The sequence below is a fragment of the Neolamprologus multifasciatus genome, chromosome 12 (assembly GCF_963576455.1).
Source record: "Neolamprologus multifasciatus chromosome 12, fNeoMul1.2, whole genome shotgun sequence".
NCBI lineage: Eukaryota > Metazoa > Chordata > Actinopteri > Cichliformes > Cichlidae > Neolamprologus > Neolamprologus multifasciatus.
This window is the reverse complement of record NC_140450.1, coordinates 11,281,610-11,295,497: the sequence shown is the minus strand read 5'-3', so window position 1 is coordinate 11,295,497 and position 13,888 is coordinate 11,281,610. Positions and strand designations below refer to the sequence as shown.

The 13,888-nt window shown below is 38.6% G+C and overlaps 1 protein-coding gene across 2 annotated transcripts in view; it reads right to left on the bottom strand.

Moving 5' to 3' along the window:
- The window catches only part of ikbkb (inhibitor of nuclear factor kappa B kinase subunit beta), a 28,387-nt gene that overhangs the window by 10,059 nt on the left and 4,440 nt on the right, over window positions 1-13,888 (bottom strand). For both annotated transcript variants that reach the window (XM_085180940.1, XM_085180939.1), the window contains exons 3-8: window positions 10,218-10,312; window positions 6,035-6,155; window positions 3,930-3,999; window positions 1,870-1,958; window positions 401-490; window positions 191-315 (exon numbers count right to left, since the gene is read on the bottom strand). In XM_085180940.1, the coding sequence (XP_085037066.1) occupies window positions 191-315; window positions 401-490; window positions 1,870-1,958; window positions 3,930-3,999; window positions 6,035-6,155; window positions 10,218-10,312 (590 nt within the window). The remainder of the gene's footprint in view (window positions 1-190; window positions 316-400; window positions 491-1,869; window positions 1,959-3,929; window positions 4,000-6,034; window positions 6,156-10,217; window positions 10,313-13,888) is intronic.

Here is a 13,888-nt window from a genome sequence, read left to right as displayed (position 1 = left end):
TTGTTGTTTTAAAATTTCCTTCCATTGTTTCCAAGTTCTTTTTCTTTTGCTTTGAGATTAATTGGTCATATTATATATATTAAGCTGAAATGGTGAACATTTTCTGGACGCTTTCTTATTTTAACTGATGCAAATATAGAACAAATGACAACTTGGTTCAGATATAGGAGCATTTCAAATGTGGTAATACCAGGGAACAGGTTGCCACGTTGGCAGGAAAGGCCGAAATCCTGCGATACACTCAAACACCAAAGTCCCAAAGCTCCAGTAGTCCACAGTGACCGTGTACCTCTGCCTTTCTATGAGCTCTGGAGCCTGAAAGAAGTGAAAGAAAAAGCATTAAGGTTCAGCTAAATGTGATGAGGAGGGTGCTGTCACAGTTTTAGCTGTTAGTACTTACTAAGTACTGCAGGGTTCCCACAAATGATGTGCAAAGACTGCTCTGGTCCAACTCTTTAGCATAGCCGAGATCTATAATCTTGTGGATCAACTGAGATTAGGAGTGAGAGGAAAGAAGAAAAGTGTTATTAGGTAGAATTGTTTTTTCTTAAAATTACAGACAGACGGCTACATACGTTTTATTCTTGAACTCTTGTAGAGTTCCTTTGTATGATTCACAGTTCAAAATAACACTTCTTTATCGTAAACAGATCATCCACTGTTTGAAATATTTAAGGCAAACTTTCTGTTCATTCGCTGCTTCCTTAAAAACAGAAGGTTTAAACAGGATGTAGGTGGGTGGGGCTGACATGGTCCTTAATAAAGGTATACCCTCTCTTTCATGTCTTAAAGAGCAAAATGGAGTGTTCAGATCACAGAGATTACTTTTACAGACAGTGACTTCATAATTTCATTTGGCCATGTTTAACACCAGCGTCCACCAATGTAACAGTACATATATGCCAAACAAAAGGGAAAAGCATAATAGCTCCACTCAAGGAATAGTTTAATGAAAGTTATTAAGCTTTTTTTTTTGCATCATTAGCACATTCATATGCAGCTGTCTGATAAGTGCTCAAATCCAAGAAATAGTCATGCAACCTTCACAGAACTGCAAATTAATGTTGATACTATATATCTTTTGGGATCAACAATGTATAACATGATCATTAGTGGTGATTTTCTTAGTATCCAACAGAGCTAGGCTTCCCGTTTCCCCTCATTTCTAGTATTATGAGTCAGCTGGCGTCATATTTAATGCAAAGATATGAGTGCAGCATTAAACTCCTCATCTAACTCTCTGACAGAAAGAATATAAATATATTTCCCAAAATGCTGAAATGTTCCTTTAAATGCTGAGCGACTACATGAGTGAGAAAAATCAACAACTTGTACCTTAATAACTTCCAAGCCATAAACCAAGCCTGTATTCCGGTTTTACAGTTTCTCTACCATGCATGAGGAAAACAAGTGTTCATGCAAATCTATAAACTTAACAGAATCCGAGCCAACTTAAATTTGGCTTGGATTCTATAAACAATAGGCTTTGCATAAACATGGATCTATAACATCTTTAATATGTCTGACCACGGTTATATAACATTCTTGACTTTCCTGTACCCTTTTGCAGAGGCGGAGGAGGATAACAAGCAATGATTTATTACATAATGGACAAAATAAAAGAGAGGCCCGTAGAGGAAGCTAAGCAGTAGGGCGATCCCAAAGGTTCCTTGTAACTCCAAGTTCAAGTTTAAAAATGGACTTTTCCACATTAAATATTTAGTACAAGGATAAATGTGCATAAATGTGTGTAACAGAGGCAAGTGTTTTGCACTAATTCAATACAAACCACATAGAGGCAAAAAGCCTCTTTAATGTGGTTTGGGTGCATTTATCCCACCAAAGGGCTTCACTGGGTCTTTAACTCACTCTCTTCTCTCCCTGCTGCAGCACAATGTTTTCTGGTTTCAGATCCCTGTGAATGATCCTCTTCTTATGGAGGTAGGTTAAAGCTGAAGCTGTGGGACAAAAAGCAACAAGAGTCACAATTAAGTAAGAATGTAAAACTGTAGTTGCATGCATTACAACTGATGGAAAAAAGCACAGCACGTGAAGTTATAGAGGAATGTTAGTAAGTTTATCAGAGGCTCATGGTTCACTTTTATATGTAAGAGTACAGTGCTGTATGGAAGACAGAACTATAATGAAAACTGAAAGGCTTTTAGTTGGTATTACATCAATTAACATTATTATATTAAAGACATTAAAAGTGTATATTCATATTTGTGCATATGAAAAGTGATAACAGATAATTCCAATCACAAAACTGTGTTTCTCAGGTGCTGAGGTCCAAACTGTGTACATAAGGGAGCAGCCCAAAATACCTTTATTTCCCGAGGGGTTTCCACAGCGAATGAATCTCCTTATATGACCTGGTACAGATTCTTCCACTTCCTGACATGGTCCTCCCATTTATCTGGGCTTGGGACCAGCACTAGCTTGTGACCCCTGGGACTGGGTTTAAGCCACATTGTTTTTACGTAATGCAAACTTCCTAAAAGCTACTTTCCTCTTTAGTGGAAAAGTTCTAGTGAATTTCATTCCTACACACGCCCTGCTGATATGCAGTTTTCTTCACTACTCAACAACCCCCAGGACTGAAAGGTGAAGCGAGGAGTAACGTTTGGTGAGGTTGGTTCCAAAAGCGACTTTATCTTCTTTCAGTTGCTCCCCTTGGTCTTACTTTTTGTGGGTAACTGAGAGCTAGTGCCTTTTTGGGAGGTTTTCATTGGAGTTATTGAACAAGTAAAATTGTATTCTCAGATGTATAGCCCGTCCAAGAAGATTTGGTTAGTCAAATTCTAATAATTAATTAACCTCTAATTTGGCACCAAAAGAAGGCACGTGCAGCTGTGAATTTTAGATGTACAATTTATGCAGCTCTCTAAAAAACCTTGTTTTTCCCACGGTCAAGGTCATATCTGGTACCAAAAACCACATGGGTGGCATACTGGTGGCTCGGCTGTCTCTATTATATAGAGTCTGGGTTTCATATATAAACTTCAGAAAATTCCAGACAATAAGATCTGCTAATGTCATGACCTTCACGGCTGCAGTGCATGTGTGGAACATGCTGTGGATTTGATCTGAAATGTGTGACACACACTGGGACACACTCATACTTTACTACAGCAAAGTGAGAAGTTAAACCACCAAAGATCAATAAAAACATTATTTTTAATAAACCAATAAAATAGTTTCATAAACAATTTAATTAGGTAGTCTTGAAACACCTGATCAAGTCTTTAACATCAGCTGTAAAAGATTAAAGCGTAACAGGCAGCGCAGCTGAAACTCTAATATCACTTTTAATTGTGCGTCAAAGGGTGATTAACCTGCAAGTGTGTCAACAAAAAGAGGTGACTGAAGCGGAACATAAGTTTGGGGCATCTAAATGTTAGCGCGTGTGAGTGAGTGTGACTTTGTGGGTGTGGATATACATGACTGGGTCACTGCTTTCGCTCATGAAACAGTTTAAAGTGGATCACTCATTATCAGGAAATGTCCACAAAGTGGTCACAGGAAAAGGAGTTTCTGCATGTCTGTGTCCACTTATGCGCACGTGTCTGAGTGAAATATGCACTCGAGATATCTTTAATCGATATTATTTGTTTCTTAGCTCAAAGTCGTTTATACAGAGACAAACACAGAGTGCATGTTGATGTTAGTGTTCATGTATAATGTTTAAACCAGAGAGCATGGGGGTCTGATTGTTGACGTAAGCCCTGCTATGAGTATGATCTCTGGCCACGGTGACTAAGAGGATGGCGGTTTATAGTCAGTGATGACATCACGATACTCACCAGCACCATTTCCTCCCTACTACAGAGAACAGATCACACTCCCAGCTAATCTATCAGTCTTTCACACTGACAACTTAAAAGGTCAGCGTAGTCATGATGGAGATGGCCGTGAAACCAAATACTTACAAATATCCCGTAACAGAATCAAAATGGACCCCTCCCTCATTCCACAGCAGTTTTCCAAAATGTTCAGATACTGCAGAGAGCACAAAAACAGACACTCGACACCTCAGTGACACGAACCAGGGAGCAGAATGCAACGCAAGTTTACACAGGCAAGAGTTCATTGCTTTGTCCTTTTTATGAATGTTTTCTTCTTTATCGTTCTATAAAAAACTACTTTCTGTCCATTAAGTACATTATCTTTACAAGAGATCAGACATATAAGCACCAATCTTTTTCAAAAGGCTCTCAGGCCCTTTTGCAAACGTACAAATCACAATTTTGGTAGTAAAAGCAGATTTCTTTCTTTCTTTTAAACAAATCATTTTACAGCACTTTGCTGCTGGTAACTTGTGTCAAGCCTGACAAAAGAGGATGGTGCAGTTTTGCGCTCCATCTGCTTAGTTTTCGACCATCTGGGATGCTTTGAAATTTTTATGACACTGCGGTTTGCAATGGTTGGCATTTTCCTCTTCTGATGGCCTCGGGTGAACACTCAGTTGTTTTCAAATTAAAAACTGCACCAGATTTATCCCACAGAATGAAGTGCAAACAGCTGAGTAACTGTTGGTCCAAATAAATCAGACTTAAAACAGAAATAAAACCCCAAAAACATACATGTACAGTAATTGTTACATTTGCCATTTTAAATTTGTGCTACTAGCATTATTTCTAAACTTGATACACACATATGACTCAAAAGATTTCAAAAGACAAGCATATATTTCCTCAAATTAAGAATGAGAAAAAAATATTACCAACTGAAGATAACCATTGACAGTTATTAAATTTTATTAAAATGTAGGTTTACGGGCTCAAATCTAGTGACGTAAACCACATCAAATCAAGTAATATGAAACAGAAAGTACAACCCATTTGAGTTCCAAGGTTTCATCTAAAAAAGATATGTAAATACAACCTGAGATGAACAACACATAACATATTATACTAAGTCTTTATTTATTTAACAAGCACTAAACTGAAGAACCAGTGTGTGGAAAACTAAGTACACCCCATGATTGAAATCACTGTTTTCTGTATGACTTTATTGGTCTCTTAGATTGTTGTGGAGGAAATCTGCCCTGCTTTCCTTAAAGATTTTGCTTTAGCACATTGAGGTTTTCAAACATTTGATAAACACAGCTCTCTGAAAGTTGCACCACTTCAATCAGGTTGAGATCTGGACTTTGACTGGGCCATTTGCAAACCTTGATTCTTTTCTTTTATAGCCACTCTGTTTTAGATTTGCTGCTATGCTTTGGATCATTTCTGTCAGAAAGTTGTCAGAAAGTTGGCTTCCCATTTGATTGTTGAATTATCTGGTATACAGAGGGCTTCCTTGTAAACTTAGTGACTGCAAGGTGCTCGGGTCCCACAGTAGCAAAACCAGCTAAAATGATCACCACTCTTGTTACATTCTCTTTACACATACAACTTCTGCATTTCTACTAATAAATGACAGGATGTAATTCAGTAATGTGCAATAGTCTTGAGCCAACCCTCGTTCCTTGAAATTTTGCTTCCAAGGAATCAGACTTTTAAAATATTGTTAGACGTATAGTTGAGCAGTAGTCCTCTTGGCTTTTGTAGTCTTTCACAGTTTCACTATGGACACTGGTAACTTTTTGATGCCTCATCAGTCCAGCACTTGTACCTGACATCTTAACAGTGACCTATAATCCATTCAATGTCAGCCTCTCTTATGTCTACACATAGAAAACTTTGCCATTCGAAATGCATGCACTTATTACTAGCAGGTATTGCATAAACACGTATGTTGAAGCATAAATGTAGTCATACCAAATATTGACTTTCAAGCTTGTTAGAGTTGTAAAAACTTTTTTTTTAACTGCATTTCAGTGTATGTCTGTACATAACACTGGTGGCTCAGGTTTTTGCACAGTACTGTATGAGATGTGTTGTTGTTCATCTGAACTTCAAGACCTGCTAAGAACCAGATGACTCACATTATATCCTGATGTGTAAAACCTTAGGCCTGAAAGAGGCTTTACTTCCTTTTACACATGACTGTATATGCATATACACACGCAAACATAACCGGCTTTTACCTTTCTCAGATCTCCACCCTGACAGTACTCCATGGCCAGCAACGGCAGATCATTGGTGGCCACCAGTTTCTGCATTCCTTGAGGAACTTCTCGGGCAGCAACCACATTGACATGATCCAACCTAAGTGAGAAAAACTAATTAGAAGAACTGTACAATGTATTATAGCAATATAATTCATTATCATTTTACCACAAGAAATCATCTTTTGCTAAAATGCCCCTGAAATTGATCTGATGACAAAAGAAAATGACAAATCAGAGAAGGGCAATTGATCTTGCCAAGGGGGTTTCATGAGAAATTGGGAGTGCTGTGGAGGGTGGCACCAATAAGGTAAACTCAATTCTGCTCATTATTAATGCTATCTCTTTAGAAACTGTCACTGGTAAAAGGGGATATTAGAATTAAGCTATAATAAAATGCTAAAATTTTAATCACTATTTCATCAACAATCTCAAAAACACTTGTGAAAAAAGTTTCAGCAAACATTGAAAGATTTAACTCTGTACTAAGTGCTATTGCCATTTTGCTTCCAGTTGAATTAATTGATTTGCAGTTTTTCATTTCTTTTTCCATGTTTGGTGACATAAATCTAGTCTTTTTTGGTTTTGGTTAAGTGCGTTAAAGTCGGGTTCAGTGTCTGAGTAAATGCCTTCAATTCTGCATTTGAGAGCTCTGGAACATCCTTCCCTTTCCTCATACGAAACTCTCATTTCTGCTTTCATTTTTTCCCCTGCACAACGCAAAAACACCTGGGTACATATTAGTCTTTATCTTGCATCCACTTCCAAAGCCCAACATTTTTCCCCTGGGACCCATTTCAGTCCAGCCTATTCAAGCATGCAGTTAACTTCATGAATAAACTCCCTGTCTTGCGTCACTGCACCAATAACATCCAGTAAGAACCAAGCAAATAAACAGAGATTAATCTTGAATTACGCTCCAATGTTTCGACTGACTGCACTGATTAATTTCCAGGTTCTTGGCAGCTATTTCTAAGGAAGTTATGCATTGTGATATTGTGAAAAAAAAAATACAATTTGTTGTTTCTGCATTTTTTTTTTGCCTGGGAACTGCTCTTTTACCATATCCTGTCTTACATAGAAAACATTCGCCTCCACCTTTTTCCACATTAGACACAAAAAACTTCTCCACAGGCTGGGACACAGTTCTGTGAGGACAACAAGTGCGCTTGGATACTTGTAAACTGTAGTTCAGCATCTGTGTGGACAAGTCTCACAAATGTCTGCATGAAGTGCTGTGTTTAACCTATGATGACAAAATGTACCTCACTCAGACCCAGTTGGACCTTGGAAGTAGAACACACCACAACTCTTATATCACTGAATATATAACACAAAACATGATGCATTTGCTGATACATGAGTACTCTAAATTTCATATATGCAAACAATGCTTTTGTAATTTCATATGACTGACTGAGATAGATACTGTACTATTTAATCTTTGATTCTTTTCTATGTTTTTTGTATGAATTGCAGTGAAGCCGCCTGGCATCAGAGTTACTCTACGCTACCATATGTTGTGCTGTTCTTCATTTAAACTTTATTAGAAAAATGTTTAAAACTTGGCTTGCATTCAAAATAACAAAACCTTCAAAACTGTTTATATCACACAATCTCTGGATCTGATTACTTTTTGATCTATCTGATTCAATTTCCTCCTTTGCCATTTCTGAAGCTTTGTGGTTTCATAATGTGTCACTGAAACAATGTGTTTCAGATTGCCTCTGACTCAAGTATTCATTACATATAAAAAGCAAAGGAGAGTGTAAAGATAACAGACTCCAACTGATATCAGACTGACCAAGAAAATGATGTACTGCATGCAATCTGTGTTGTAGGAACTCGAATAGCAGAAGACTGAGAGCAATCACTGAAATAATAAATGACTGTTATTATGAGTCCATAACTTACTTTTTTCCCCTCACACGTATGCAAGTGTTCAGTTAAAGCAATAAATAATCAAATAAAACTAAATACATTCAGCTGTATAGTTATATTGCTTTAATATAGGATGTTTTCTGCTTCTGGGAATACAACGATTCATATGAAGTTCTTCAAGTTTCAATTCTTGGATCATTTCTGCTTTTAATTTATGTTACCATTAGGCCATCTATTTAACATCTTCAAAGGCATCTCCTATCATTGCTATGCTGATGACACACAGCTATACTTTTCTGTCTCAATCTCAGCAGCCTCTCCTACCTCAGCTTTATTGTCACTAAAGACTGGGTGTCTTCAGCTGTGACAAAGCCGAGATTCTTGTGTTCAGCTTCTCTTAAGTGGTCAGTCATTATACTGCCCTCCTCACCAGCAATATCGAATCAGCATCTAAGAATCTTGGTATTATTTTTAACCAGCATCTCCAAGCTCATCCAGTCTTGTTTCTTTAAACTAAGAAACATCACAAAAAAGTACATGCTTTAATGTTCTCCCTACTCATTTACCGTCACTGACTCTTCTCTTTTGTTAGGCTGCTAACAAAAACAAGCCAGTGGTCACATCACATCACCTCTACTCTTACTTGTCTTCAATGGCTTCCAGCTGAAATTAGAAATAATTTTAAAATTGTATTAATAACCTAAATCCACACGGCCAAGCTCCTGCACAGATAGCAGACATCCTGAGAATTTATTCCAGCAGACAACCATTTCATTCTTCTAAGTTAGAGGGGTCCACACTTTTGAGGTTGTCCTACAAAAACTTTGTAACAGCCTGCGTTAGCCTGAATCAGCAATTTGTTTTAAACAGCTGCTGAAAACTAATTCTATAGCTCAGCTTTTCTGTAATCTTTAACCCCTTACTTCTGGCTGTAGAGTGTGTGTCTGTATGTGTGTATTTATGACTGAATGTAAGAACGTATGTTTGACTGTGTGTCTGTCAGCTGGGGCAGGTGAACTTATGTTTAATGTATAGTTTTATCCAAACTGTAAGGCACAGTTTTTGGGGGTTATTTTTTAAAGCTATACAAATAAAGCTATTATTATTATAATATATGAACTGGAAAGCATTTCTTTCTTAATTCTATTTGAGAAAACGTTTAGAAAAAAAATACACAATGAGAGGAAGAGTGGGATGAAGCCTGCATGAGATTTTGGAAATGTTTTTTTTCCTTGGTTTTAAAAAGACATTCGGCATTTGCAAAAGCAACAGAATACCAGCTCTATAAACACATTATAACTCAAAAACAAAGTGATGTGTTTTTCAGTAGATGTTCGTGTGCAAATCTGTGTTAAGTAGCTGTAATAATATAATGGTAGGTTGCCATGTCCCCTACCCAGTGTTTTTTTCCCCAAGTTGAGCGTGGGAGCACGGAAGGGTTGCGGTTGTGACCGAGTCTGTCTGAAAACAACACGCTTGTTAAAGCAAGACAAGGGGAAAAAAAAAAAAAAAAAGTTTTTATGCGCGTGTTTGCACTACCAAATGACAAAAAGCACATGCACTTCACATCTCAAAACATAATCAAACCCTGCATAAAATGGCATCCAGGGACCTGACACCAAAACCGAAGCCATTAATAGAATGGCTTCTGGTGTGGAAAGAGAATGGCTGCCAAAGCTGAGCAAAATGAGGAGGTGGCACCTAGGACGTCAGAAATAACCAAAGTCACCAAAATAACTCACTTTCATGCTGTTCTAATTATCTAATGTGTGATTTTTACTATTTCAGGGCACAAAATTGTTTTTTATATTTTGAGAAACTTGTTAAACAGATGGGTACATAAAAGTCAAATGTCAAACTCATAAGCACCCAGTTTGTCATGGAATGTACCAAAGTGAGTCACGGCAACATGTCAGACTGAACCAGGCTAACATGCCAAAAACAGCCTTAAACCAACGCAGCAAACTGTTTCAGTTTGCACGGGAAAATCACCAATTTCTTAAAAACATATGTGTCACAAACTGAGATGCATCACTGTGGAAAAAGAGACTTTTCCTTGAATCTTCCTTGACAATTTGCTGCTCATTATGCACACAAGTGCAAGTCAGACTGGGACTTCCAAGAAGCCCCAGTCTGAAGAAATGGTGGGGAAAAAAAAACTGTAGTTGCAAGGGAACAGGTGACTGACCACATTTTAAATCAGTTATAGTTTCTGTATAGGACTTGGATGGAGTTATAATACTGATAATCACTCAACATAATCTCGAATGCAGCTTCTGACCTTTTCATGATCTGGATCTCCAGACACCATCTCTCCTTGTTTCTATCACTCAGCTCTTGCCGGCATTGCTTTATAGCAATCTGCTCCTCTGTGTCCTGAAAACAGACAGACACAAAGTCAGACTTCCATCATTTCAGAGGACATTACACTGATTTACACTAAAAAGCTGTTTTCACACATGAACTTTAGCCTTTTATTTCTCTACACAATATCCAATAGAGGTCCACAATTCATTTGAGATGTTAAACAATCTCTGCAGTGCCTCAACATTCGCTAACCTGGCAGTAACCTTGCCAAAAAAAAAATATTTCCCGTATTGGCAAGGAGGCTGACTCAGATAGTTTCCTGCTTTGTGCTGCAAGTCAGAGACAGCAACTGCAGACAGTGTCTCAACCATATTCTCCTGAAATGTTCAGAGTTCATATGTCGGGGACAAAAAGCTTAAGGAAAAGAAATAAAAGAAACGGCGGTCAGGACAGAAAAGAAGGAAAGAGAAAAGAGAAACAAAAGCAAAATAAAAAGAATTATAAATACATCAGGATAATACATTAAACCTACAAAGTCTGAACCATTAAACCTGAAACTAAAGTTCAACTAGAGTGTTTATTGATCCCTTGAACAAATTTAAAAAATAGATTTAATATCAAGTTGGATACATGAGTTTTAATTCATATAATTTATATCCACTTGTATTATTTGCTACATCCAGCTTTTCTTGCAATTGATATAATAATATGATGCTATTGGGATTAGATTTAAAAAATAAAAATCACAATAATGATGTAGGAGCCTCAAAAACTCATGTATCAAATATAATACACATGGCATTACAGAGATAAAGTGGACATACAAATAAAAGACAGAAAAAAGCTTCATCTGAAGTGTGAATCATGCAAAGCTGCTCCATTGGAAATGAGCGTAACGAAACCCTTTGTGCGATCTTCAATGTTAATGATATATTTTACCACAACTACTTTGTATTCAAGAAACAGAATGGTCAGCCATTCCTACTTTATGATAAACAGAAGAAAATGAGGGGAAATGGAGTAAAAGAATCAAAAATTGGCCATAGGTATGGATGCCCACTGTCAGCTGGGCCTAGCCTGCCTGTGAGCCTGGTTGGATAACCAGTTAAACAATAGATGGATGGACTGGACTAAAACAATGGACACACAACACAACTATCATTACACCTTTGCAAACCACAGAGCAGACACTATATTAAATCACTTCCCTAAAAATGATGAGAAACAACTTCTTCCTACCTGTTTCTCATGAAGGCGTTTCACTTCCCATATGAGCTATTATTAGCCAACAGTATTGTCGCCAATGCAGGAAGACATAACCTTTCCTGCAGAGGAAGTTGAATCATCACTGCTTCACTGATTATTGTAAACAGCAATGGAAGTAAATCGTACAAATACGTTTATGGAAGACACACGCACTGGCCCCTCTGTTAGATACTCCTGTTCAGCACCTTATTTATCCAAATATCCTTATTTATGCAAATATCCAGTAAGCCAATTACATGGCAGCACCCTAATGTATTTAGGCATGTAGACGTGGTCAAGGTGAACTTCTGAAGTTCAAATGGAGCATCAGAATGAGAAAGAAAGGCGATTTAAGTGACTTTGTCGTGACTTATTTGTCATGGGCAAGTCTGAGTATTTCAGGAACTGCTGATCTACTTGAATTGTGCTTGTGCTTAAAGTGCTTTGGCACTCTTTGGCAATATTGTAGACAATGTTAAACTTAATCATCATCATCTCGGCCTCCTCTGACGACCTGTTTGCTGTTGCCTGCCGCTGAAAGACAGCGGGGAGAGAGGAGACTTGGGCAGTTCATTTATGACAATTTGAGATGGAAAACTGTTCTTGAAGGGGGGGGGGGGGGGGGGGGGAGAGATGCATGAAGTGTGATTTTATTGTGGTGGAGGCAAAATAGCAAAAGTAAGAGGGAATTCATGACGATGTTTATCAAATGTGAAGCGTAGTTTGTTGCTTCTTTTGCTGCTGGTTCAGTGAATTTTGGTTGGAGAGAGCGGACCCGACGTATCAGAGTCAGTGAGCTGTCGGCTTTCAGCCCCGATGCCGTGTCCATGTATGTGCCCCTGGGTGAGAAAGAGAAAGCTGATTCTGATGCGTCGGGTCCGCGCTCTGCGTTTACGTCTTTGCGTGGAATCCGTTTACCTGCTCTCATTTGCTGTTTGTTGAAATAGTTTTGTGAGCTTTAACCTGAGATTCAGGCGTTTCTGGCAAAATACATTTATATTTAAAAGTCGATTCAGGATTTAATGAATCGATATCGCTTTATTCAAGCTACTCACCTCTCTATCTGCCTGCACTTTCAAACGTACACACGGACTACACGAATATCTGGACCACGACCAATCAGAGAGGTCCCGCCCCTGACTATTTTTGATTGGTTTAGACCACGATAGAGGCATAATGTGATAATGTGTGTCTGCTGTTGACCACACGGAGACTTTCAGAGTTGACCTAAGATTTTTTTTAGTCGCACCATTGAAAAATTTGGCCGCATTTGCGACCAAATTGGTCGCACTCTAGAGCCCTGCAGAAATAACTAGTCATCATAGACAAGATATGCAGAAGAGCATCTGTTACGACCCGGCTCAAAGCCGCAACATAAAAAAGGAGACGAATACCAGAGTGTAGGTGAACAGAGGTTTTATCTTAAAATGGAATATCAGGTCGGCTAAAATGGCTGGTGCCACCAAGGCAAAGACAAGTGAGCTCCTCCGGGAAGCTTGCCTCAGGTATGCTTTTATCCACACCTGACTAGGTGTGGCCGATTAGCACCAGCTGAACACACTGAGCAGATTAGAGGCTGCAGAGGGACGTAACACCTCCTCCCTTAAAAGGGTTCCTCTAGGGCCCCTAAACAAATTAAAAGTCCCTCTGAAGCCTTGATCCCTCAAAAATAAGTTGGCATCTTTAAGCATGGATGCCCCTACATGAGGATCTGAAGTTGCCACACTGAACACACAAAAAGTAACATGTGACCAACACAAAGGAGTACAACAGTCAAACCCAAAATGATTATTCAGCCTGTTACAACACAAAATGAAACCAGCCACGAATAATCACACACAAGTGATCTGTGGTCTCCACCACACAAACAGTCACATACAAGTGGCCCTATACCACAACAAGTTACTTAATCCACAAAGTTCAGTAAAGCAAGCATGCTAGTGACCAACCACAAAATGGAGAGCTATGGCCACACAATGATCACATCAAGGGTGATTCAGCACCCCACAGTGTTATCGCCATCACCTGGCCAACAACACTCACAAGTGATCCAACAAAATACCATATTCCCCACAACACTAAAGGTCACAGCACAAAACACTCACCTCACAAGGATCTCATTAGCATCCATCAACACTGACATATGCACACACAGTACACATTATGCCAACTTAAAAATGGTCTACCTGCCTCAGCCACAAGACCATAATTATTGAATGGTCTCAAACCTCTAGCCAAGTTTGGTGCCACTGGTTTACTATGAGCAACTCCCAACCTAAAACACTAAAAACAACAAAACCCTAACTTCACCTATCCTAGTCTTCAGTGGTGTACCAGGCTCGAGGCAACTTTAAACGCAGCACATGACAGCCTCCACATCACCTTTCAGATGAGATGGAA